The following is a 25,567-nucleotide window of genomic DNA, read 5'->3' as shown; positions in this document are numbered from 1 at the left end:
TGTCTCATTGTGATTTTAATTTGCATTTTTGGCCTGATTTATGATGCTGAACATCTTTGATTGTGCTTATTTGCCACCTGTGTATCTTCCTCAGTGAAATGTGTCTTTATGTCTTTTGCCCAGATTATAATTGGATTATTTGCTATTTTGAGAGTTCTTTGTATATTCTAACTACTTGCCCTTTGTCAGAAATATGATTTGCAAACATTTTCTCCCATCTGTAATTTGTTCTTTCATGTTCTTAGTTTTTTATAGAGCAAATATTTTAAAATTTGATGAAAATACAGTTTTTCAATTTTTCCTTTAATGGTTCATGCTTTTAGTATTAACTCTAAGAGCTCTTTCCCTAGCGCTGGATCCTGAAGATTTTCTCCAGTTTTTTTTTAAAAAAAAGTTATATAGTTTTATATTCTAAATATATACCTGTGATTTATGTTGAGATACTTTTTTTAAATGGGGTGTGAGGTTGAGATCGAGGTTCCTTCAGTGCTTATAGTTGTCCAGCACCATCTGTTTTCGAAAAGGTTATCCTTCCCCATCGAATTGCTTTTGCACCTTTATCAAAAATTATATTTGTTTAGGTCTATGTCTGGGTCTTCATTTCATTCTGTTGATCCATGTGTCTATCCCTTCTCCGATACCATTCAGTCTTGATTACTGAAGCTTTATGAAAAGTCTTGAAAATTGAGTAAACTAATTCCTCTCACTTTGTTCTTCTTTGTCGAAATCATTTTAGCTATTCTAGTTCTTTTGCAATTCCATGTACATTTTAGATTAATTCTCTCTCTCCCTCTCCCTCTCTCTCTCTTCCTATATATATATAACTTTCTAGGATTTTGATAGGAACTACAGTAAGCCTGTAAGTCATTTTGGGGTAGTATTAACATCGTTCCTTTGTGGAATCTCTTACAGTTTGAAAACAAATGATCATTTTCAGTTTATTTCAACTCAGTGAGATTTGGGGGTGCTTTTATTCCCAATATAAATCCAAGCTCTAAGGGAGAAGGCTAGGGGAGCAGCTCTAGACCAGTGTGTGAGCAAGTTTGAGCAGGTTTGGGACAACCACATGCTGAAAATGGGAGGGCACTCAGGATAGGAAGGAGGTGCTATCGCTAATCCAAAAGAAGTGACCCTTGGAAAGGTTTTTCAGGGAAGTGTGGAATTTATATGAACAGGGAGGAGAGGAATGGGTGGGACCTGCTCAGACTAGAAATAGTTTAGTCCTTTGCTTTCTAGTCTGTTCTAAAGTGCCTTTATCACTGCTATCATTTAACCTTTCTCTGATTTTTTTTTTTCCAGCTATTACTAGGGTTTTGTTTTTGCTTTTGTTTTAGGTACTTTAGTAGAAGTTGCTCTTCTGAGTGGCGTGTCTTTCGACACCACAAGACGTTTATGCACGTAGGGGAAAATCTCATTGCTGTTGTCTCTCTGAATGAAAATTACTTTTGTCCTGCAGTGACTCTGCCTTTGTGTACCTGTCTCAGGTGTAAAGTCCAGGAATTAGTCTTACTCTCTAACTGGTCTGTCTGTGCTTTTCCTAGCCTAAGTTAAAATCACGTGCTTGCCATATAGATGCTTATTTGCAAATTGCTCTTGATGTTCTTTCTGTCACTTGTGCTTGGTAAGATAATGGCAGGTCTCCAGAATCCTTCCCAACCTAATGCATCCCAAAGAAAATGATTACCCTAGCCCAGCATTTCTCTCATTCCCATAGCATGCTCAAATTGTTATCTTCTGGTTGGTGATCTTATGAACTAATTTGTACTGGGCTATCACCTAAAGTGAATTTCTTCTGGTACATGGCAAAAAGAGGGGATTTAGTCATTTATTTATTGAATGACTAAAATGATTGACCAAATCTGGGAAAAAAAAACCCTATAATTTGTTTAGGATCCTATATAGATACAGGTAAATGGCAACATTTCCTGCTAATTCTAGGATGTTGAGTTTTACTTGAAACCCTTTGAGGCTGTATTCTCATTTTCAAGGGGAAGTCCTCATTGGATCTTGGCTTTCATGGTTATCTGCTTGTAGCAGCTTGGACACTGACACTTGAACTCCCCTAGTATCATCAGTTTCTGGTAAAATCTTAATGCAGATTGAATTTAGGTATATATTCTGACTTAAGGTATTTAGAACATGTAACAAGTTTACAGCATTTTTACGGGTTTAAGTAGAGCTTTGGCTTTTTCTAGAGATATAGTACTTGGTCTTATAATTGCCAGACATCTGGGATGCTTGTTCAAAGCACTGTAAATTTGAATGTGCATCAATGGCAGAAAATAAAAAACTAAAACCAATTTATGTACATATGGTCTCTAAATTGTTCTCCAATGAAGCTACATGTCTAGTTCCTTTATTTCTTCATAGAAATCCAGTGTGATTATTCTAAAGAAATATGTTTCTCCCCTGAACATCTAAGACTCACAAAGAATGTGAAGTTTCTTTGGCAAACATATTTATGGCAAAGCAGATGGTTAAGATCCAATTATCTCTTGTTACGTCTGATCCCCCAGCTCAGAGATTCATAGTTCATTGGTTTATTGAGACCACTGGACTAACTATGCTTTACAGTTTCACGAGTCTGACCAAGGGTTTTATTTTTTAAAGGAGACATGGTATTTTATGCTGGAAAAGGTTTACCTGAAAGAGTAGGAAAAAAAAAAAAAACTGTAGCAGAGTGATTTTTATTATATTGTATTTAAATGTAAACTTATCATTTTTCCTGAAAGAATTCATTCTATTTTTCAATTTGAACAAATAATGTAAAGTTACTATTTGAACTACTGTTAGCTTTTTATCTCAAAGTAGCTAAATGGCTTTGTTGCTCATGTGGGAATGGAAATTAGCTCTTGGCATGAACCACTTTAATTGAAATCAGTTTGTGGGTTGAGTTCCTATGCTGCTTGACACATGACATCATTTCCTGTGCTTTTCCCAATCCTCACTGTTTTTCTAAGATAGGATGAAGCTAAGTTTAACTTCAAATTTTAAAGCAACTATACACCTTTTCCTGACCTACTTAGAATATTATCCAAATTTTCACCAAATCATTCCTTTTGTATATTTGTAGATAGTTTTTTAATTCAAAAGCATTTTGGCTGAGACATTTTAATGGAATCATAGGAGCCTAAAATAACTGTTTTAATCAGTTTCCTGGGTTGCTTGACTTATATAACAATGTTCCAACAAAGGAATTATTTCTGCTTTTATACATAGGGAAGTGTAGATAAAATATTTTTAATAGCAACCTACTTACAGCTGTATAATAGCTTAGGACATAATGGGCAATTTCTCAGTCTTAGTGTTTGAGGATAGCTTTCAATGTCATTATCTGGTGGTGTGAGTTAAGTAAGTGGAGATTACCTTAGTAGAGTTTTGCACCACACCTGCAAGTAGGCAAGGTACTACTCTAGGCACTTGAGGGTATAATTAATAACCACGATGCTATTCACTCTAATGAAGCTTTTAGACAAATGGGTTGGGAATAGGAGAAATAACTAAATAAAATAGGCTAGGTTATATAATAGACATTTCAAAAGAGAAGCATAAAGTACTCTGGAGTCAGAGAAAAGAGGGCTCATATCTAGTGGGAGAAGGAAGAGAAAACAGAAATCAGAAAAAAAGAAAAGAAGATACATTTGCGGTGGGTCTTAGAGATAGGTAGGGTTTCAGTATTTGTTAACAACTGTGTGTATGGTATGTTGGGGATTAAGGGTTAGGGATAAAGAGACAGACCAGTTAAAGAGGAGATTCCATGAGGAGACTAGAACGATGTGTTTGGCATTTTGCATGGCACACAGTAGGCACTCAGAAATATTTGTTGAGTGAATGAATGAATGATAAGTGGATTGGGGATTGAGTCATAGGACATAACTAGGAATATGTAGAGGAGCCCTGAAAAGCCCATGGCCATGCTGAGAGATGGAGGAAGTTCTTAGTGTACTAGAGATAGGGAGTTTCTGGTGGTGCCTCAGAACACTCTCAGATGTTCTTGAGAAAGTGTATCACTTTCAGTCTGACTTAATTAACTTTCTGGTCCTCTGTGAAGGCATCGGAAGTACTGAGTTTTGACATCTCTTCCACATTGTCATGCTGAGATTTGTGTAGCTCCTTATGAAAATGGTGCTTTCTCCTGGAGTCTGCAGCCACTTTTTGATATGGCATGGAGAATCCTAACGAGGGCTGCTCAAGCAGGTGGCTGCTGCGAGGCGTCTTCTCTCTACTCATAGCAGATTTGGCCTCTATGCTCCAGGAAGACTGAGCATAGGAGCAAGGCTGAGCAGCTGATTTCTGCTGTTGCACAGAAGGAGGGGTTCTCTTCTCCCTATGGAAAATTGTGGATCTTTTTCTGTAGGGATTTTCTTCTACAGCTTGGGGGACAGGTTGGAGTAAGCCAACTTCCAGTGCCCAATCCCGGTTTCCTTGTGTAGGGATGTGTCAACAAGGATTCATGACGAATTGTCAAGCCCTTAGTCTTCTCCAGGTAGGGTAGTTATTATTTCCAGAGGACGAAGGGACAGCCTGGGATTCTGAAAGTGTTTCAGCATCCTAAATTACTGAACTAGAGACAGCCTAAGCACTAGAGAAAAGAGAGCACACGCCATGCTGTTGTTCCCCTTCACACACGTCTATTACTCTAGTTTCCTCTAGTGTCTCGTCTCACATCCAAGGCTGCCACCCATGGTCCTTCTTCCCTGACCCCCAGAGTCACACTTCTGTAGGTGACAGTGTGATGAAGAGTGGATTTCAAACACTGTGGGTCTTCTTTAGTTTAAGAATATGGTTTAAACAAGCAGCTCTTTCTGAGCCAAGGCTGGCTACCTCCGTTATCAGGCAGCTTTGTTATTAAATGGTCTTATAGTTATTTTTTCCTTCTGTTTGCTGCCTCCAAAATTAATCTATCTATCTATCTATCTATCTCCCTCCCTCCCTCCCTTCCTTCCTTCCTTCCTTCCTTCCTTCCTTCCTTCCTTCCTTCCTTCCTTCCTTCCTTCCTTCCTTCCTTCTAGATTTTATTTATTTGAGAGAGAGCATGAGAGAGAGAGAGAGAGTGTGTGAGAGAGAGAAAGAGAGAGAGAGAGATGTCACGAGCAGGAGCAGGAGCAAGGAGGAGAACAGAGGAAGAAGCAGGATGCTTGCTTGAGCAGGGAGTCCCTTGCAGGACTTGATCCCAGGACTCTGGGATCATGACCTGAGCTGAAGGCAGAAGCTTAACTGACAGAGCCACCCAGGCGCCTTTGCGGCCTTCAAAATTTCTTTAACAAAATTCCTTGGAATTTCTTACTCAGACTGTTTTCCTGGCCACCTACGGTGGGACTCTAAATCTTTTAACAGGAAAATTATTGCTGTTGTAATCTTGTCTCATACGGTTGCTCAGGGCACTATTTTCTTGTTAGTACAACTTACAGAAACAACATTGAGTGGGAAGTCCTGCTAAATTAGGGAAGTCATTTAGCACTATTAAGGTAAATATCAAAGAAACCATTACATTGTAATTGATTTTATGTTCACAAAAAGAACATGTTTAGTGTTCAGTAGGGTTATTTCTGCACAAGTATGTGAATCTTGATAAACCATTTTATTTTCTCTCCAAATCACAGCAAATCAATTCCTGTGAAGTGTTGCAACCTACTTACTTAAACTGCAAAAATAAATCATTCTATTTTTTTTTCCTTTTCAAGTCCAACACTGTAATATTCGCTGTATGAACGGAGGTAGCTGTAGTGATGATCACTGTCTGTGCCAGAAAGGATACATAGGGACTCACTGCGGACAACGTAAGTAAATATAAATATCCTAAATGCTAAACTATGCAGACAAATGTGTAGACAGATATGGAGACAAAAAGAATCCCGAGATAGTACTGATGGATTCTCTCTGATTATCTGAAATGTGGCATTTTTTACAAATGTCCCGTGAGTCTTACAGATGATCAGATCACTCACCTAAAGCACTTTGCACCAAATATCTGATTGGATCCTTGAGAGTGCTAGTTTGACTCATTTCCTTTTCATTTATCTGCAGCACCCCCCACTTACCTCTTCCTGTTAGTATATGTTCAGCACCCAAGGGACAGAATTCTTGTTTGCTTCAGATGTATACCTTCCATTTGATTGCTGAATATGTCCACCTGAATTTTTAAGAAGCATCTCAAAATATTTCAAGACTCAACCTCATCTGTCTCCTCAAACATGTCCTTTTTCTTGATTAATGGTATCTGTATCTCTCTGGTTTCCCAATCTAGATTCTGCTACTGTAATACCACAAGGTGTTCAGTTTGCTGGTTCATACATGAACACTGTTTATTTTGTGTCTGCTCTTAACCAATCCCTGCAAAAGGCACAAATTCCTTTAAGAAAGCTTATTTTTTATTACACTAAGATGAACCTACACCCTGCAAAAAATGTGGAAAAGTGCAAAAATAGAAAACAATAAAGTTCTTCATAATCCCGTCATTCCAGATATTACTTTCTAGTCTTTTAATGCATATCTGGTACATGAGATCTTATTGTTTGCATGATTTTTCATACTCCTTTTTTACTTAATATTTTACTAGAAGTATGTTTAATGTTATTAAATATTTTGAAATAAGTTTTTTTTTTTGAAATAAGTTTTAATGGTTGCAGAATACTCCATTACATAGATCTTTTACTATTTATTTAATGAATCTTTAACGATGAGTGTTTATTCTGTTTGCTTCTGGTCTTTGCCATTGTATATAGCTTTACCATGATGAATAATGTTATTATAAATAAACCAAAATTTATATAATGCTCCCGTGACTGGCCATGCACTACAGTGTGGTAAGAATAATGTAATGAGTGAGTTTTGTGTAGCCCACAGCAGCAGCATGGGGAGAGGAGACACAGGATGGCTTCTCCAGTTGGGGAGACCCTTGAGCCGAGTCTCGAAGGATGGGGTGGAGTTCACTTGTCTGATGATGGAGGATGAGCCTTTTATGCAGCTGGCACAGCGTGGGCCAAAGCACAAGAACATGGTGTAGGAGGAGATGTCAGACACAGCGCGAGTTTTGGTGTTGCTGAGGGAGGTGATGGGAAGGGAGATAAGATCAGAATGGAAGTCGTGGGCCAGATTTTGAGTGCCTTTATGCATCCCATGTTTGCAGCCAAAATAGAGCCAGGGAAGAGGAGTGAATTATTTACTGTGTACCATGTGCTGGACACATTTTCAAACTCTTCACATGGATTAACTTGTTGAATAAAACAACAGCCTCCTGAGTTAGAGGCCTCTGTTACCTCTAACAGATGAGGAGAATGGGGCACCGGGATGTCAGTAACTGGTCTACAGTTATATGGGGAGGGATTGGCAGAGTTGGGATTTGAACCCAAGCAGTCTGTCTTCATGGCCCGTGCTATAAAATGCTGGCCTTGTACACTTTACTTAAAATGGTTTAAAATGAGAAAGATCGTGCTGGCCACAGTGTAGAGGTGTAACTGCAAGGGTAAGAAACAGGAAGCAGGAAGACTAGTACCAAGGCTGTGTCTATAAAGGTGCTGGAATGGGAGTGTAGTCAAAGGCATTTTTGGAAAGGGAGTCATGAGTTGCTGCTGGAAACCTCCATGCTTCCTTTGATGCTCCTTGAAGTTTACCCCCCAAAACTACCACTTAACAGGCACTCAGTTAACACTTGCAGAGTTAGAAAAACTTTCCTAGACCGCATTTTCCTAATCTGTAAAATGGGATGGTTGGCTTAGGCTATCTCAGAATTTCTTTTCTGCTTTATCTTTTCCCTCTCTCCTGACTGTAAATTAAGAGGCAAATAGGAACAATGAATATATATAAACATCTCTAATTTTATGATGAGAAATGGACTCTGGCATAGTTTTGGCTCTAAGGGGTTGTGTCAGTTCAAGTTTTCTAATCCCAAGCAGATGCCAAGACAGAATTAGATATCCATGAGATTTATTGTGGAAAAGGCCTGTAAAGAATAAAGGGCTGGGGGTAGAAAGCAGGAGTAGAAGGGGAGGGCCTTCGTACTATAATGCCGGTCTAACCTCTATACGAGGAGAGTGGGATTGTGTAGATTGTGTAGAAGGTGCCTCAGACTATAATGCAGCTCCAAGGAAGCCTTGGCCAAGCTGATGGCAAGCTCAGAGGAAAGATTTCCCATCAGGAGAGTTCCATAATGGGCAGAAATGCTCAGTCTCTGCTATCCCACTAAACTTAGTCATTGGGTGGTAGCAGCCAGAAGATATGTGTCCTTGGCATGAACATGAAGCAGATCTGAAGGTGCAGCAGCTGGAGGCTATCAGCCAGCTAAGCTCCTTACATTAGGTTTTTTTGGAGGGAGATCTGAGTGGCTCAATTCCATGACTGCCACAAGGATACAGATAAAGTGTGCAGGAAATATATGAAGGAGGAATTAATTCAAAAGGAGGTATTAGGGAAGTCTCATGGAGGAATGAGATTGGAGCTGGGCTTTGAAGAGTGGGTGGTGCTGGCAAGTTTGATGCAGCAGAGTCCACCACCTGGGGATAAAGATGCCTGGAAAGAGGCTGTGCGTGAGAGAATTGCAGGAAATTGTACAGAGATGAGTTGTTCAGGGCTTGAGCTGTTGGTTCTTATTTTACTACCTTTTCTGGCAAGTAAGATGTCCCTCCCTCAAACATCGCTGGACTTATCTCACTGATAGATTCTGTTACAATAGTGGGATCTTCATTATGGTCCATAAATATGGTCAGAATGTATATCTGTAAGGGTAACAGAGGTCACTGTTTCCCTCATGGGAATCCTCAAATCATAAGCAAAAGAGTCAGCTGGCTAAAATGCAGTTCTCATTCAGTGACATCTCTTGTAAACCACCATTTTAGATGTAGAACTGAAAGTATTGCTCAGATACTTCCCAGAATGAAGCTGTCAGCATTAACAGAGGTACAAACTCACCTCTTCCAGGTGGTTTGACCTGAGTTGACTAAGGAATATAGACAGATCTGGGACTGTAAAGTAACTGTTTAAATGAATACCAGGATGAGTATTTAAATTTTTTATTGCTGTCCCTGCAGGGGATGGTAGGTTTTACTTTGTTAGCATCTACTTTCAGGTGAAGGCTCTCAGCTTCTCTCTTCTTACCTTCCAGCTGTCTGTGAAAGTGGCTGTCTCAATGGAGGCAGGTGTGTGGCTCCGAATCGATGTGCCTGCACATACGGCTTTACTGGACCCCAGTGTGAAAGAGGTAATTTTTTTAATGAATGAGTATAAATATGTTCTGGTGGCTAAATCTGTTACTGATTTAAGCACGCATTGTGTTTATTACAGCTATTTCATGAATTTTGCTGAGCTTTAAGGGGGTTTCTGAATTGTCACTGGGAGGGTTCCTGTGATGATAGGACAGTGGCCCCAAGTCTATGCCTGTATTCAGTAATTCTTGCTAGTGGACTGCAGGACTCACTCGTGAGCCTATGCATAAGCACCAGTTGGCAGGCATCAAGATAAAAAGAGGAGAATTTTCCATAAGGGTAAGGATTGAGCTCATTATTGTTCTAGTAAATTAGAGAAGTGGCTCCAAACGAAACATCTGTATAGAAAGGAAAAAATTTAGAATGAAGAAAAATACTTGAAAGATCTGTGAGAACCTACTGGGGGCTGTAGTAGCTTACAAGCGTAGCATCCAAAAGTCACTAGAAATGTCAATTGCTGAGGAACTGGGCTTTCATGTATGTGGTTTATCTAATAATAGTGCAGCCTACTGATGTGTGTATAATCCTCACTTTTCCATATGGAGACCAAGGCTTGGGGAGGGCAAGGGATCTGCCTAAGTTCACACACTAATAATATGCTTTATTTATTTTTTATTACTTTTTAAATTTAAATCCAATTTGCCATCATATAATACAACAACCAGTGTTCATCCCATGAAGTGCCCTCGTCAGTGCCCGTCATCCAGTTACCACATCCCCCCACTCACCTCCCCTTCTGCAACCCTTTATATTACACATATGAGTGAAACCATATGATGATTGTCCTTCTCCAATTGACTTATTTCACTCAGTGTAATACCCTCCTTTAAATTGAATGTGGGTATTGTGTGTCTAAGTCTGATGCTTACTGATGCTCTTAATTAAAAAAATGTTTTAGCCAATATGCCTACCTGTAAAAGGAAATATGATATTGAGATGTATTTAGATGTGTAATATTGTTGAGTTTTTCCCCAAACCCCCTGAAATTTGGCTTTATTGAATGTCTTGTCTCTACATTCATAGCTGTTTCTCATCATTCCTAGTTTCATGGTGAAAGTTTGGGAGGTTTATTTCATACAAAACTGCACAAATAGTCATGAAAACACTCATTAAAAATACTCATGAACCTTTTAAACTGTAATCATCACTTTTATCCAGAGTTTTATAAAGATTTTTTTCTATTCTGAGATGGAAAGCTAAGATTCAAGTAGCAGATGTTGAATATATGTTATGTAAAAACAAAGAACAGAGATTGGTATGGGAGAAATTATTTTCTGCTTCTATTTTTATAAGTTCATCTAAATTCAGTTATCTATTGATAAAGCAATAATACCAAGTTTAGTAGATAATAACTAGGTTAATAGTAATTCTAGTAACTCTAGGTCAATTACTATTATTACTGGATAAATTATATTGTATCTTAGTTCGTTACCACCAAATGGTATTGATGAGTAATCAATGCATCAAGTGTTTTTATTGATTCAGAGATAATATATCTCTAATGATATTCAAAATAATAGAGATACTTCTTTTGATTAGGTGGTAGCATTCTGTAGCCTTATTATTACTCAGCGAAGATGATCGGGGATTTAAATGGTTGAGAATAAAATTGCTGGCATGTAACTTGGACAGTAGTGTGTGAAAATAATTCCTCGGATAATAATACTAAAATAAATAATATATTTTAGAAAAATCACAAATAGGAGGAAGTTTTAGGGTATTTTACTTCTAAGGGAGTGGTTAATGATTTGCTGTAAAGAATATTGATGCCCGTAGTTCAGACATTGATGATAATACAGTCTAAAATAAAAGGGGCATGATATTTTACCATTCCACAGTTATTTCTTCAAAGACTTCACCTTTGACCAAGATTAAGAAATGAGGTGAACACATTGAGTTACTAAACTTATCCTCAAAATTTACATATTACTTAGGAATTTCTCTAAGTTTGGAGTGTCTTTAACTGCTCCCTTTGATGATAACGCTATCCTGAAATTTGCACTAAGATGTAAATATATTTTGGTGCCGTAGAATCTTCACAGTGGTGATTATCTAAATAAAATTATTCCCTAAATGGTAGATTTTCAGGCATGTGCAGTAGTGGAGGTTGGGGAGAAAGCAGGCTCTCTTTGCCTGTTCAACCCCTGAATACAGTCCTAGACCTTCAGTGAGAGAAGGGAAACACAAGTGTAATTTCACTCACCACATGGGAGAGGGGAGTCTTTTTGATTCCAGAATTGTATTTAAACTTAGAGAGTCTTCACTGTTTTCTGCTCTTATGGAAGTCATCTGCTTACCTCTTTAAAGAACTAGAGGTAGTATCTCCCTTTACTCAAATGCATGCTCATGATTTCAAGAATGATTAACAAAAATGTAGGACTGAGTCAGGACAAATCCATCCTGAAGCATAGGAAAATGTTCAGTGTGATTTCTATGGTGGTTTAGTATACTAATGAAGTTGTTTATTACTTAGGTTGGTTTATTAAGTTGTTTCATTGCCCAGGCTAGTTGCATTGTGTTTTAATTGGGATATGGCTTTTTATTTTAAAAAATAACTTGCAGGAAGTCTTTACTAATCTCCTCTCTTCCTTCCAAAAGGCCGAGCCAAGTGCTCCTTCTGCTTTCTCCCTTAGTACATTCTCCACACTTGTTTTGATAGCATTTACCACATTATATTGAAACAGCGGGTTCCCATACTTCTCTCCCTGACTAGGGTGTTAGCTCTTCAGCAGCAACTATAGTTTCATCAACTTTTTAATTTGCACCCCAAGTTCAATGTCTGATGCATAGTATTTGGCCAATAAATGTTGAACTGGACTTATTTTAAAGCACCAGAAGGGCAGCCCCAGTGGCTCAGCGGTTTAGCACCCACTTCAGCCCAGGGCATGATCCTGGAGACCTGGGATCGAGTCCCATGTGGGGCTCCCTGCATGGAGCCTGCTTCTATCCTCTGACTGTGTCTCTACCTCTCTCTCTCTCTCTCTCTCTCTCTCTCTGTCTCTCATGAATAAATAAATAAAATCTTTTAAAAAAAAGCATCAGAAAATCTGGAGATATGATTATCTGGTATGAATAAATATCTCCTGGAAGTAATTGCTGTTTACCTACTTGTTGATAGTCCTGGATATTTTTCATTGGTTTCGTTTTAAGCGGAGTTTACAGTGCTGATGACTAATTGAATTTGGCCCTATCTTTCACAAGTATGATCTTTTTAGGGCCACAAGATTGTCATTTTTTTTCAGTAGGAAAGGATGTGAAAAGGAAGGCATATTTTGACTAAACCAGGTGACACATTTATACCCTTTGGGGGTGACACTGGCAGGATTTGGATCATTTTGAGCCAATAAGTGAATCTTAATAATCCATGAACATAGTGTTTGGATTTGTGATGGAGACAAGCAGTGGATCCATGCTTGAATTGCAAATCAGAACATTCATTCAACAGATGCAATCAGAATATGAAGCAAATTAGTCTTTCCAGGAAAATAATGTTTTAAAAAAATACCTTGGGAAGTTAGCTTTATGGGGAAGGTGGCAGTGATACTGTTGCCTGTCTCTCTATACTAAGAGGAACAAAAGTAGAGATCTATGACTTGCTTGGCCTGCAGTGTTTACTTTTTAAAAACCAAATTTGAATGCCTTTAGTTACATTTTCCAGTTTGTCACAGTCTTTACCTCTCCCTGTTGTGATGCATCCTGCTCTCTTCATCCATTTTTCAGTTGGTTCTATTAGTTGCATTAGTTTGCTTCTTAGCCCCGGCAGGCACTTAAGTCTGCCACCTCCTACTACATTTATACAAAGTGTAAATTTACACTTAGGATTTTCTGGATAACCTCCTCCCTCAGCTCCCCTTCATTTTTGCCTTCTCTCTGCTGGGGCCCTGAGCAACTTAGTAAAGCTTGTCTTGCCTACCCTCAGTGGTGCGGTGTGTTAGTCTGTCTGTCTTTCTCTCTCCTTCCTTCCTTCCTTCCTTCCTTCCTTCCTTCCTTCCTTCCTTCCTTCCTTCCTTCCTTCCTTCCTTCCTTCTTCCTTTTCTTCCTTTTCTTCCTTTTCTTCCTTTTTCTAGCATTTCTTATTTGAATACTGAATTGAAATCAGTGCCTATTTGGCAGTGACAACACAAGCTGGTTGTGTATTCCTCTAGTTATTGCCAACAAGAGTATGTGGAAGCATATTTTCTCTTGCCATCTTGCATCAGAATGCTGATGACTTAGAATCTTGTTAAATGCTCTTGTATTAAACAAAGTGAATCATGTGATAGATAAGATTTCTCTAGGTCATGAAAAAAGAGAGAAGGATGATGGGGGTAGAGCTGAAGTTGAAGATGGGGAGAGGATAATGATGAATAGGCTTGGGGAAGAAGAGAACAGAAGATAGATACTGAGAAAGCGTGAGGAGAAACAAGGCCACCGGGAGAACACTGAGTGAAAGAAACTAAAAGCAAGGAATTCAAGAAATAGCTTGACAATTGTTACTCAAAGGTCAAGAAAGAATGAGAATCACAAAGAGGCCCTTTGATGTAGCAATAGGTGATGTGTACTGGATGCTTAGAGTGTACCCGGCAGTGTGCTGAACACTAAGGCAGTTTGCAACAATCTTATGACCTATAACAAGTCCCACCTTGTAGAGTAGATAGAGACAGAGAGAGGACAAAGAGCTGGCCCCAGGTCAGAGAGCTCGTAAGAGGTGCAATCAAAAACTGAAACCAGCTAGACTGCTCAAAAGCCTATGCACATAACACTGTGCTATGTTTGGATTTCACTGGGAAAAGCTCATTAGTAACCATAGAGAATTTTTCTGAGGAATTATAAGAAATCCAGAACCATGAGTTTTAGCATAGAAAAGTTATAGATTTTTAAAAAAGCACTTCAAGAAATTTGGCTAGGTAAGTAGTTTTCTTCTTTGGTAGAGTTAAGTTGCTTTTAAATAATTTTATAAGCCAAGAGAAAGGAGTCTTGAGTATTGCTTGGGTGCATCTAATGTAGGAACTTGAACTATTTCTCTATTTGCTGATTTTGTTGTTTTAAGCATTACAGTCCACTCTTGGAGAAAGGGTGATACCTGTCTGTTTATAGTCCATGTAAATTGACTCCAAAAGACTGAACCAACATTTTGAAATGTAGACCTACAAAATGAATATTGTTTGTGCAGTTACTATGGAAGGTTATATAGTTTTCCTATGATATTATAATTCTTCAAATCATATTTGGAAACCTTTTTTGAATTATCTTTACAGAGTCAGCAATACATTTGACTAAGTGTGTGAACGTTTTGCCTTCCTTTCTGGGAGGCATTTAAATTTTAAGAAACAGCTTAAAATAGAGTCCATTCTAATGAGTCTAGTGGATAGTGGAGCACTTTAGTTATTTGGGGTAAAAAATGGATTTAGATTAAAAAGTTGTGTGACTTTTGAAGTACATGGAATTGGATTAATGTTTTAATGTTAAATTTTATGTGAGCCAGAAGATGAACTCTTTTGGAAGCATAGATGCTAGTAACAAGATATTTTCTATTATTACTCCATCTGGAGATCTTCATTACATACCATCTGAATGTAAACATGGACATGGATTCTTCTCTGTCTCGAATCATTTGTTCAGTGTTTTCTAAAAGGTAACAAGCAATAAACTGCTTTTATTAAAATATGTTGAGGCCCTTGTGAGCTTTGTTTTTGGTATTTGGTCTGAATGGAAAGTAAATACCAGTGTGTAGATAGCAGGGTATCATGCCCTAAATGTTACTATGCATCTGAAGTGGTATTGCAATATTTGGAAGTTGGTGGATCATTGGATAAACTTGATCTTCCTAGAACACTTCCAGAAAATGCATCTGTTGACATAGATACTCAGTTTTTGTGGTTGAGTAATGATATGAACGTAGAGAACATATGCTACCATGCCCCTGGATGCTGCATGTGCCTGGTGTGAACAAGCAGAGCTGTTCACAAAATTAAAGCAGTTAATTTTTGTCTCCCACTTACAGTCCCTTTGAGCCCACTCAGTAGGCTAGTCTTCCTCCAGCTTGTGGATGGAATTTTCTGGTCCCTTTCAGAAAGTTTCCCCTGTGGGTCCCTTATGTGAGCAAAGATGTCTGTATTCTTCTTGGTTGCTTACATTTCCTTCAAGCCCTAGATGTCCAAAGGTACCTCCAGCCATTTGGCCTCTTTGCCACTCCACTCTAGGCAGCGCTTTGAGGAAGAATCTAAGTCCATTCCACACCAGCTTTCTCTTACAGTGGTCCACAACTACCTGGTAGAAAATACTCATGCGTTTTTTGCCACAATACATTTTTAGAGTGGACACCAACTTCAACAAAGAGGCAGCCTCTCCCTTGAACCATATCCAAGCATCTGCGAGCCAGTGTCCAGGCATTTGATGGTTCCCAATCTGCAGTGTCCTCCAAACTGCGGTGGATATAGTCTGAGTAATCTCCTTGAAGCCCCTCTCATGACTTGTCATCATAATGTGGTCTTCCACCAGCTTCCTAACTGTGTTGTCCCCATATCTTCCTACCTCAGATATTTTTATATTCCTGTTAGGCATGAGGGTTTAAGAGCCATATGACCAGATTGTCATCACCTCCTTTGCAAATTCTGCATCATAGTGTCACTCTTGACTTAGAATGTGGCATCTTTTATCTTGGTGCTTCAACTGAAATGTTCATTTTAACATCCTTTAATATAAAAATGAGTCATTTTGTACGGTTATTAAATTTGATTTAAAATTTGATATCATGGTTTCATCTTCTAAGACAGTTTGTTTTCAAATTTCTTTTTTTCCTTTTAAGCTCTTATGAACTTTTAAAAAAGATAAAACTAATTTTTATGTTAGTAGCCACACTTAATATTTGGATCACTTTTCAGTCTTGGGTATTCAAAATGCTATTGCAGATAACACTGAGCAATAGAAATATAATGTGAGCTACATATAGAAATTTTAACTTTTCTAGTAGCCACATGAAGAAGTAAAGAGAAACAGGTAAAACTAATCTTAATAACATATTTTGTTTAACCCAGTATATCTAAAAGTTTTATTTTAATAGATAGTATGAAAAATTATTGAGATATTTTGCATTCTTTTTTCCACAGTAAGACTTTGAGCCCTGATGCCTGTTATCCCACATCTCAGTTTGGGCCAGCTAAGAACCAATGTGGCTAGTGGCTACCATATTGGACAGCACAGCTCTAGAGCTTTACTTCTAATATTACACATCAACACCTCCCCTAAGATCTCTATTAGATCTCCAGTTTTCCTTCTTCTCACTGCTTCTTCTTCACCTTTTAAGAAAGCAGCATCTTAGAGAATCAGAGCCTGTATTGATATTTAAAAAATAAGCCAATGTAAAAAACCCCACAAAATTAGAGGTTTTAGGTTAGAGTCTAATTTCTCAGGAATTGCTAAGTTGAATTTTGTTCAAATATAAGCGATTAGCAAAATCTCTTGTAGTCACATCAATTAAGTATTAAGAACTATAGCAAATACTTCATAAAGGCTCAGCCTTAAGCTAGGCACTGTGATGAAACCAGAAGGAAATTTATGGTTCTTGTCATCAGGGACTAAAAATCATTTTTCAAAAAGATAGAAATGTGTATGTGAAATAGTAAAATAACAGCAGGGCAATGATTTAGCTAGGTAGATGAAGGAAAGTCTACAGATGAAGGGGAAGAGATAGTACAAATACGAAGAGGCTGGAATTGACCAGAGGAGATGGAGGGCAAAGTTGCCCTTAGGAAGTTCTTGCTATGCTAGCTTTCTAGCATGTTGGAAACCTCCTCTGAGAAAAGACGAGGGGGCATGATGCCAACTTGCCTAACTCCAAAGAAGGAAAAATCTATTTCAAATCTCTCTGTGATACCCGTCTGTTCTACTGAATTGTGGCTTCTGTACCATTTCTGTATGAGGCAGGGTATTGGGATTTCAGAACATTCTTTGAATATATATATTAGTGGGTGGACTAGTCTATTTCTGAAACTGTTTTAGCTTAATCCTGTGGATAGCAGTCTGGAGACCCTTACCAATTTTATATGCTCAATTGAGAGTCCTTGAGAATGTTTGGTGTTTATGTTCCCTAGTAGTTATGGCCTCTAGAGAGTTTGTGCTGTTTTTGGTTTATGAATGTATATCGGACAAATATATGGGACTTCGTGGTCTAGATGATGTGCCAAAGTACTTTTTGTAGAACATTAGTCCCATGGGGGTTCCATGAAATGAAGTTTCCATGGTCAATAGCATTTTGGAAACTCTATACCATATCCTCTTTTGGAAAGGCAGTGGGTGTATTAGTATGTTAGCTCTTGGGAGTACTTCAAGGTAACTGTTTTTACTTAGTTTAACTCAGCACTTCTAAATCCATGAATTTTAGAATCCCCATCCTCCCCTGCCTTTCTCCATTAACACCTTTAACATCTTTACCTTGAAGATTTGGATTCTGATTATTTTAACAGTTATTTTGAAAATCATTTGACATCTCTGTGACAACACCTTCGTGTTTTACATAGATATTCTAAATCCATATATGGTCCTTTTCTGAAGATAGGTATTTACTACATGTCTAGAGGTTCTTGGAGGAAGATTCTCAACATGTAGTAACTCACCTCTTGTGTTCCTAAGAGGATTCATTTGGCCATAAATTGAATTGCAGTATGAAACACCCATTCCCAGGGATTTGGTTTTCAGACATTCTAAAGTATCACCTAGGTTAGGTGGACTGTTCCATTAAGTAGTGATAAATACCTGGTTCAGAAAGGTTTGATGTGGGCAGCCTGGTGGCTCAGCGGTTTAGCACCACCTTTGGCCCCAGGGCCTGATCCTGGAGTCCCCGGATCGAGTCCCACGTTGGGCTCCCTGCATGGAGCCTGCTTCTCCCTCTGCCTGTGTCTCTACCTCTCTCTCTCTCCCTCTCTCTCTCTCTCTCTCTCTTTCTCTCTGTGTGTGTTTCTCATGAATAAATAAATAAAATATTTAAAAAAAGAAAGGTTTGATGTGATTGGCATTATGCTGTCTAGTTTTGATCAGCACTTGAGGGTTCTACTTACCAGAACTGGGAATATGTGGTATTCTTGAAACCAGAGCTTCTCTTTTCTAGATTGGTTAAATTCTTTTCTTTCAAGGTCAACTTTAAGGCTTATTCCTCCAGTCCTTTCTTGACCATAGGGAGTGCCACCTCCCAACTCCATCAATTTCCATACGAATTCACTGACATCACTCTCTCTGGTGCCTGGACCTCTTCTATATTTCTATTTGATAGTCAATGCGTACATTAAATGATTGGTCTTTGTCGTTCACTTTAAGCCACATTAGCCATTTTAGTATTTTTATTCCTCTAATGAATTATTTTTCTTGTACTTCATTACATTTTTAAATAATTGGGTGACACAGCCTTTGTCTTTGGGGATATATATATTTGGAGATATATATATATATATCTCCTCACCACTGAGCCACCCAGGCATCCCTATAGTGATAGTTTTTAATGATGTTTATTAAGAAGTAAGAAATGAGCATGTTCCTCTTGTCAAAAACTTCTTTCCATGTACATTTATTGATTCTTATGTTGAGATCCTTATATCAGCATAAAAATATCTAGAATCCCATTTCATACCTCTTAGGAAGACTTATAAGTAATTTATAATATTTTAAGTTTTCTTAAAAATATTTTCTTTAGGAACACTTGGGTGGCTCAGTGGTTGAAGGTCTGCTTTTGGCTCAGGGCGTGATTCTGGGGTCCTGGGATTGAGTCCCCTATGGGTCTCCCCGCAGGGAGCCTGCTTCTCCCTCTGCCTATGTCTCTGCCTCTCTCTCTGTCTCATGAATAAATAAAAATTTTTAAAAAATATTTTTTCTTCACTAAATGAAACATAAATGACATACTCCTTTAAAAATGTAAATATACATACATACACAGGCATGAATATATATGTGAATATATATATACACACATATTTTTTAACTAGTATTTTAAAAAAAATAAATTTGGGCTATTGGATCCTTTCTGATATGAGATGCATGATCTGAGAATTACCAAATTGCTGATCTTATTCTAGTTTGGGGGCTAACAAAATGCTGATTCATACATAGTCTTCTAGCTGGTCTATGGTGCTTTTCATAGAACAAACAAAACAAAACAAAAAAACCCAAAAAACAACAAAAAGAAACCCCAAAAAACAAAAACTGTGTCTCATTGAGTACCAATGAGAGCCCAGTACTGTGAGGAGAGTAGGTATGCATTAAATCTTTGTTGATTTACTTAATTTAACTGTGGGACCTTGAAGTTGATGGGAGAGAGTATCTAAATATTAAATATATTTGTTTAATACATTTTTTTAAAAAAGGGTATTCTGAACAATAGCACCTACAAATGCATCTGTATTTCATGTGGAAATAGGAGTACAGATATTGATAATTGAAATGTGTGGGAAGTGAATTCTGTTGCACACATGAAAGGAAATGTTCTCCAACTTTCCTACCATATTCCCTCAGCAGCAATCCCTTTTCTCTGAACTGTTTCAGAAGAGCTTTGTAAGTAAACAATAGATCGGGATATTTATTTCCTCAGGAAATAAGGAATGTTCTAATGGTGCAAATCATAAAACAGGCCCATTTCTATCTTGGTCCCTGGAGACCCCTCACTCTCTTTCCTGCCTCCTCATAGGAGACATTGTTGACCTTCACTATTGTAGGACATTCAACTAGGTGAAAGAGAAGGCTTGCAGGTTTGGGGGCAAATTTTACTCAAATTGAAAATGGTTTTATAAATATTCATTAGCTCTTAGGGATCATTTCTCTCCTAAAGTCCTAATGGAAAAATCTTATTTTCTATTTAGGGATTTCAGTAATTTATTCTTTAAATTCAAACTGGTGAACTTTAAAAGACAAAGGCAAAAATCATAGCCCTTCAAAGTAAAATTTGATTCATTCTTTGTATAATGATTTGTAAGCTTCATTTGCAAAGTGGGGAATATTTTGGAACTTTCTTGTACTATGGGAAAAATAAAAGGCAAGGCATACATAGATTTTAATGATATAAAACTGGTTTTGGATAGCAGTGTGTAATAGAAGTTTGAATTGTCCTCTTTGAGGAAAATAACCCTTAAACACCATAGAAAATTCTTTATTTTTTTTTTTAAAGCAGAATTTGGAGTTGGATAGAGCTATTTCTTTTCAGACCTTATTTAGGCTTCATTTCTTTCTACAGTGTTTTTCCACACTGCCAAGCAGAACAAGCTATCACAAACCCAAACAAAAGGCAATGACTCTAAAAAGTCATTAGAGCCCTTTACAGAGCCAATCTGCAGTGTGCATAGGGTTCACATGTTCTCATGACTTCTAGATTGTGATTTTTAAATTTTTTATGAATGAGAGGAAATGATAGGAAAATTGTTTTCAAAACTAAATTTTTATTCCAAAGGACTCCTCATTCCAACTTGTCAATATCACAGGACAATAATTTCAGTGTTTTAATTTAAGATGCCTAATTAGGAGAAGTATGTTTTTTCAATTGCCTCACCATTCCTTGATAACTGGTTAAGAGCTCAGACTCTAGGAAAAAAATCTGTTCTCTATCTTTATAGGTCTGATTCTACTTTTTGTTTGTTTCTTCATCTGTTTTGTTTTTTATTCCACATGTAAGTGGAATCATATGGCATTTGTCTTTCTCTGTCTGACTTATTTCACTTAGCATAATACCCTCTAAGTCTCTCCAGTTGTCTCAAATGGCAAGATCTTATCCTTTCTTATGGCATAATAATATTCCATTGTATATACATGCCACATTTTCTTTAACCATTCATCTATTGATGGACATTTGAGTTACTTCTATATCTTGGTTATTGTAAATAATGCTACAATAAACACAGGGGTGCATGTATCTTTTTGAATTAGTGTTTCATTTTCTTTATGTAAATATCTAGTAGTAGAATTATTGGATCATGTGGTATTTCCATTTTTAAATTTTTGAGGAACCTCCAAACTGTTTTCCCCAGTGGCTGTACCAATTTACATTTCTACCAACACATTGCATGAGGGTTCTTTTTTCTCTATATCCTCGCCAATACATGTTTTTTCTTATGATTTTGATTTAAGCCATTCCAACAGGTATGAGGTGTGATACCTCATTGTAGTTTTGATTTGCATTTTCCTGCTGATGAGTGATATTGAGCATCTTTTCATGTGTCTGTTGACCTTCTGCATGTCTTCTTTAGAAAAATGTCTATTCAGGTCCTCTGCCCAGTTTTTAAGTTGGATTGTTTTTTGGTGTTGAGTTGTATAGGTTCTTTATATGTTTTGGATATTAAGCCCCTATTTGATACATCATTTGCAAATATCTTCTCCTATCCAATAGGTTGCCTTTCTGTTTTGCTGATGGTTTCCTTCATGGTGCAGAGGCTTTTTATTTTGATGTAGTCCCAACAGTTTATTTTTGCTTTTGTTTCCCTTGCCTTAGGTGACATATCTAGAAAAATGCTGCTATAGCCAATGTTGGGGTATTTTAAAACCATGCACTCCACACCTCACTTATTAGAGTTCAGTTTTGTTAAATGAGCCCATAAAAAGGCATAATATTAAGCTGAAAAGAAAATGTTCAATAAGATATATGAGTTTTTATGTTGTTATCATCAGTTTTTCCCCAGTACTGTGTTAACAACTGGAGATGTACAATAGTACATGAAACACACTTACTTCTGCCTTCTGGTGTTACACTCTAATGGGAAAAGAGATTATAAAAATAAACAGAGAAACACCAAAATACCAATGTGGCGAAGATCATGAAAGAAAATAGAGATTATGAGGGCAGGTAATAATGATGCATGTGGACTGATGGTCAGAGGTGACTCTCTGAAGAATAAGTTGCCAGCCATGTGAAGAGTGAGAGGAAGCTTTCTAGATGGGAGGAAGAATGTGTGTGTGTGTGTGTGTGTGTGTGTGTGTGTGTGTGTGTGTAAAAGTCCTAAGATGGCAAGCGCCTATGTATTTGAAGAAATGAAAGTAAGCATTTTATGGACAGAGTTCAGAGAGTGAGGAAGAGTGATAGGAGATGAGGTGGGAGCAGTAATCAGGAGAATATTCTAGGGAGCATTGTATGCAGCATATTAAGGCATGGACAGTGGTGCCGTGTCACCCACATTGGGGAATGAGAAGAACACTGTAGATTTTTCTATGGCACCTAAGAATCCTGTTGGCTCAGGTCATCCCTGAGACTCTGCTCTAAAGAGCCCCCAAATACTGACTCAGTTAAGGTGGTAGAGTTCTTTTTGCAGGTTTCCAATGCCCTTTGAAACTAGGGGAATCTTGAGTTTTATGTAACTTGTATTGCTTTTCCTCCAATCCTCCTGTTTCTAGAACTCTGACCCCTAGCAATCCCCTAGGAAAGTGGTGGTTAAACTGAAACTTAGATGCTTTTAAAACACATAAAACAAGTTCACTATGAAAATGGTTTGTTGAAGCATCAAGTATGTTGAGATAATTCATGCCTTTGAGTGAACTTCTCCCCAGGGAACGCCTTTGGATGTCATAATAGCAATTCTGGTATCAATAAATCATTTACTGTTTGGACAAGTTATAGCCACCACCTCAGTCACCAGATACATTTGTAATGGTTTATGTGTGAATAATAACAATAATCACCTAGCAACATACTGTTTGGTCATGTCATTTGTATAATACCACATGTGGTTTTGCCAGCTTTGGATAGACAAACTCTTGCTGTGTTTAAAATATATGTTGCAAATTAAACAACAAATATTGTTGGAGGCCCACTGTGTACACAATACACGAAATCATGCTGCATGGTGTGTGGCTTTACAGAAGAATGACACATTGATGTCTTTTGATAGTTTTTTTAGTATTTTTCCTGCCTTGTGAGAGAAGGGACTGTATCTGTCTCATTTACCATTTTACCTCCAGTGCTAGGCACCTAGTAGCTCAGTAAGTATTTGCTGACTGGCCGGCTGGCTGAATAAATGGATACTTTTTAGGCACATTTTATTTCTCATAACACAAATAAGAAATAAGTGAACTAAGGTCTCTGCTTGTAATGGATGGTTTTCCACTTGACCTTTTAAAGCCATGAACAGTGTCAGATATCTAGCTAAGTAAATAGCTAATTGAATTCTCTGAAATGTTAATACCTCAGAAGAGCCAAAGTTATGTGATACCTTCCATACATTCAGTACTTTATAGACATATACACAGCCTCATTTGGTTCTTGGAACAATCTTGAAAGGATACTCTTATAATCAAGGAAATAGATTGGAAAGACCCTCTGTGTCTCACCCAATGCACATCTCAAGAAAGAGATCTCCATTTTCGACTTCAACCTAGACAATGGTGCATCCATAGTTTCCAATAAATCTTTGCCTTGATTTTAGTTCTATAGTCCTCTGTAGGATTACATTTAGCCATTATCAATTATCTTTATTTAAGCTCTACTTTTCTTTGTTTCTCTCCATCCCATGTATCTCTTTGATTCTTAGTTGGCCTGCTGACACTTGGCTATTTCCATTCTTTCTGTTTCTCAGTCTCTAGATTAAGTTTTAAAATACTAAATTTTGTGGGACTAGGCAAATCTTTGCAATTGAATTTGTTGGGGAGAGCTAGTCTTTAATTGTAAGTGGATGCTATATGATGAAAATACTTTTGCCTAGGCCAAAGACAAATATAGTGATGGATATGGGAGCTTAGCTGCAATTGAGCTGTGAATGGAGTAGGAAGAGAATGTGGTCCCAGTGGAGCCTGAGAACACACAGACACAGAGAATTTGGACGTATGAATGAATTGCTCTGCTTTGGTGTAATTTATGTAAGTGTGAAATTAGACCAGGTATAATGCAGTGTGTGTTTAGGGAAGGGCTGAGAATTGATTTTCTTTTAGGATCAGTTTGTTTTCTTGATGCATGTGTCAGGGGATTTGCAGTTTTGTTCTTATAAAAATAACTGAGGATTTAGAGTAGGAGAATAGACTCATCTATAAGCGTGAGCTCCATAAGAACAGGAATTTTTGTCCATTTTTCACAATGCCTAGAATAATGGCTGATGCATAGTAGATGATCAATAAATGTTTGTTGATTAAAAGAATGGATCTGGTATACATCCAACCTCTCACATTTAACAATAGTACTAGGTTCAGAGTGAACTGAATGATTTGCAGGTGTGTTGTCATAACGATGTCTGAACTAACTTAACTCAGTGACAACTCAAGCTGAATCAGGCTTGGTGTTTGATTCTTGTCTGCCCCACTGTACCAGTGCATGCAGTTCTATTCACAGTTTCCAGGGGGCAGCTTCCTACCCCTCTGATTCACTGTATTTGATTTTGAAATTATAATTAGCTGTAATTTAACTCTATATGACAGAATAGTAACTTCTGCTAATCTGTGGCTGAAAATAGGATAAGAATGAAAAGAATTAAAATGGATTGCTTTGGATAGTCTAAAATGACATGGATTAATATGCTATCAATTTTCTTCCCTTGAGAAACATTTGGTCACAAGGAGATCTGGCTTTCAGAAGAAATTCAAATTTGGGTGTGTGGCTTTTGGCATAGTCTAGCATCATTGGAATGGTCTAAGTAGATTTTGTTTCTTTTTTCCCATGCCTTGTCATAGTTGCTCAAAAAGACCCAATCCAATGTCTTGACTTTAAGGTTATCTGTCAGCTATAGGGTGAGCATTAACTTGCCAAGTCTCATTGAAAAACCAGTTAATAGAGTGCACTTAGGCAGTATATAATACTATACTAATGTTAGGGGGGATATAATGTGGGATTTCCATGGAGAAGCTAAGAGAGAAAAAGATTGATTAAAAGATTGATCTCCAAAGAGTAGGCAATATATTTCATGTCTCATGGTGCTAGGGAACTTTTAACGGATTCCTTTGAATTGCCCCAAGAAATATAAATGTCATGTTTGTGAGATTTTCAGGAACTAATGTCCAAAAGACTGTGTTTTCTTGTAGCCATGGTGTGTGCATAGAGTCACTGTGTGTTCTTCTTTGATAGTGTCACGGTATGGGTAGGTATGAGGATCTGTTGGCTGAAAAGTAACAGGAAAAAATGGAAAGGAAGGAAAAGAAAATTAAAATAAGATGTTGGATTGAGAAATAACTAGAATGGTGGATATTTCAGGTTTACTTTTTTAACTTCAATAACTGCCAAAAAAAAAAAAAAAAAAAAGGAGAAGCAGAAATGTCATAATCTCTCCTCAATTTCAAAATTTATATTTTGTAGCTATTCATTGATTTCTGTTTCTTTTTCAAATCTATACAATATTAAACTTATTTCAGAAACTTCATCTTCACTAAATAAATATAAAATGTTAACATGAGATTATGCTATCAAAGCAAGTATTCTCATCCAAAATATTTTAAAGAAATTA

At 37.5% G+C, this 25,567-nt stretch overlaps 1 protein-coding gene across 3 annotated transcripts in view; it reads left to right on the top strand.

Moving 5' to 3' along the window:
* The window catches only part of FBN1 (fibrillin 1), a 222,963-nt gene that overhangs the window by 32,539 nt on the left and 164,857 nt on the right, over positions 1-25,567 (top strand). For all 3 annotated transcript variants that reach the window (XM_072808371.1, XM_072808372.1, XM_072808373.1), the window contains exons 4-5: positions 5,685-5,780; positions 9,101-9,196. In XM_072808371.1, coding sequence (XP_072664472.1) covers positions 5,685-5,780; positions 9,101-9,196 — 192 coding nt within the window. The remainder of the gene's footprint in view (positions 1-5,684; positions 5,781-9,100; positions 9,197-25,567) is intronic.

Source organism: Canis lupus, chromosome 32 (genome assembly GCF_048164855.1).
Source record: "Canis lupus baileyi chromosome 32, mCanLup2.hap1, whole genome shotgun sequence".
NCBI lineage: Eukaryota > Metazoa > Chordata > Mammalia > Carnivora > Canidae > Canis > Canis lupus.
Note: the sequence above shows the minus strand (reverse complement) of the source record. Positions and strands in the feature narration are given on the sequence as shown.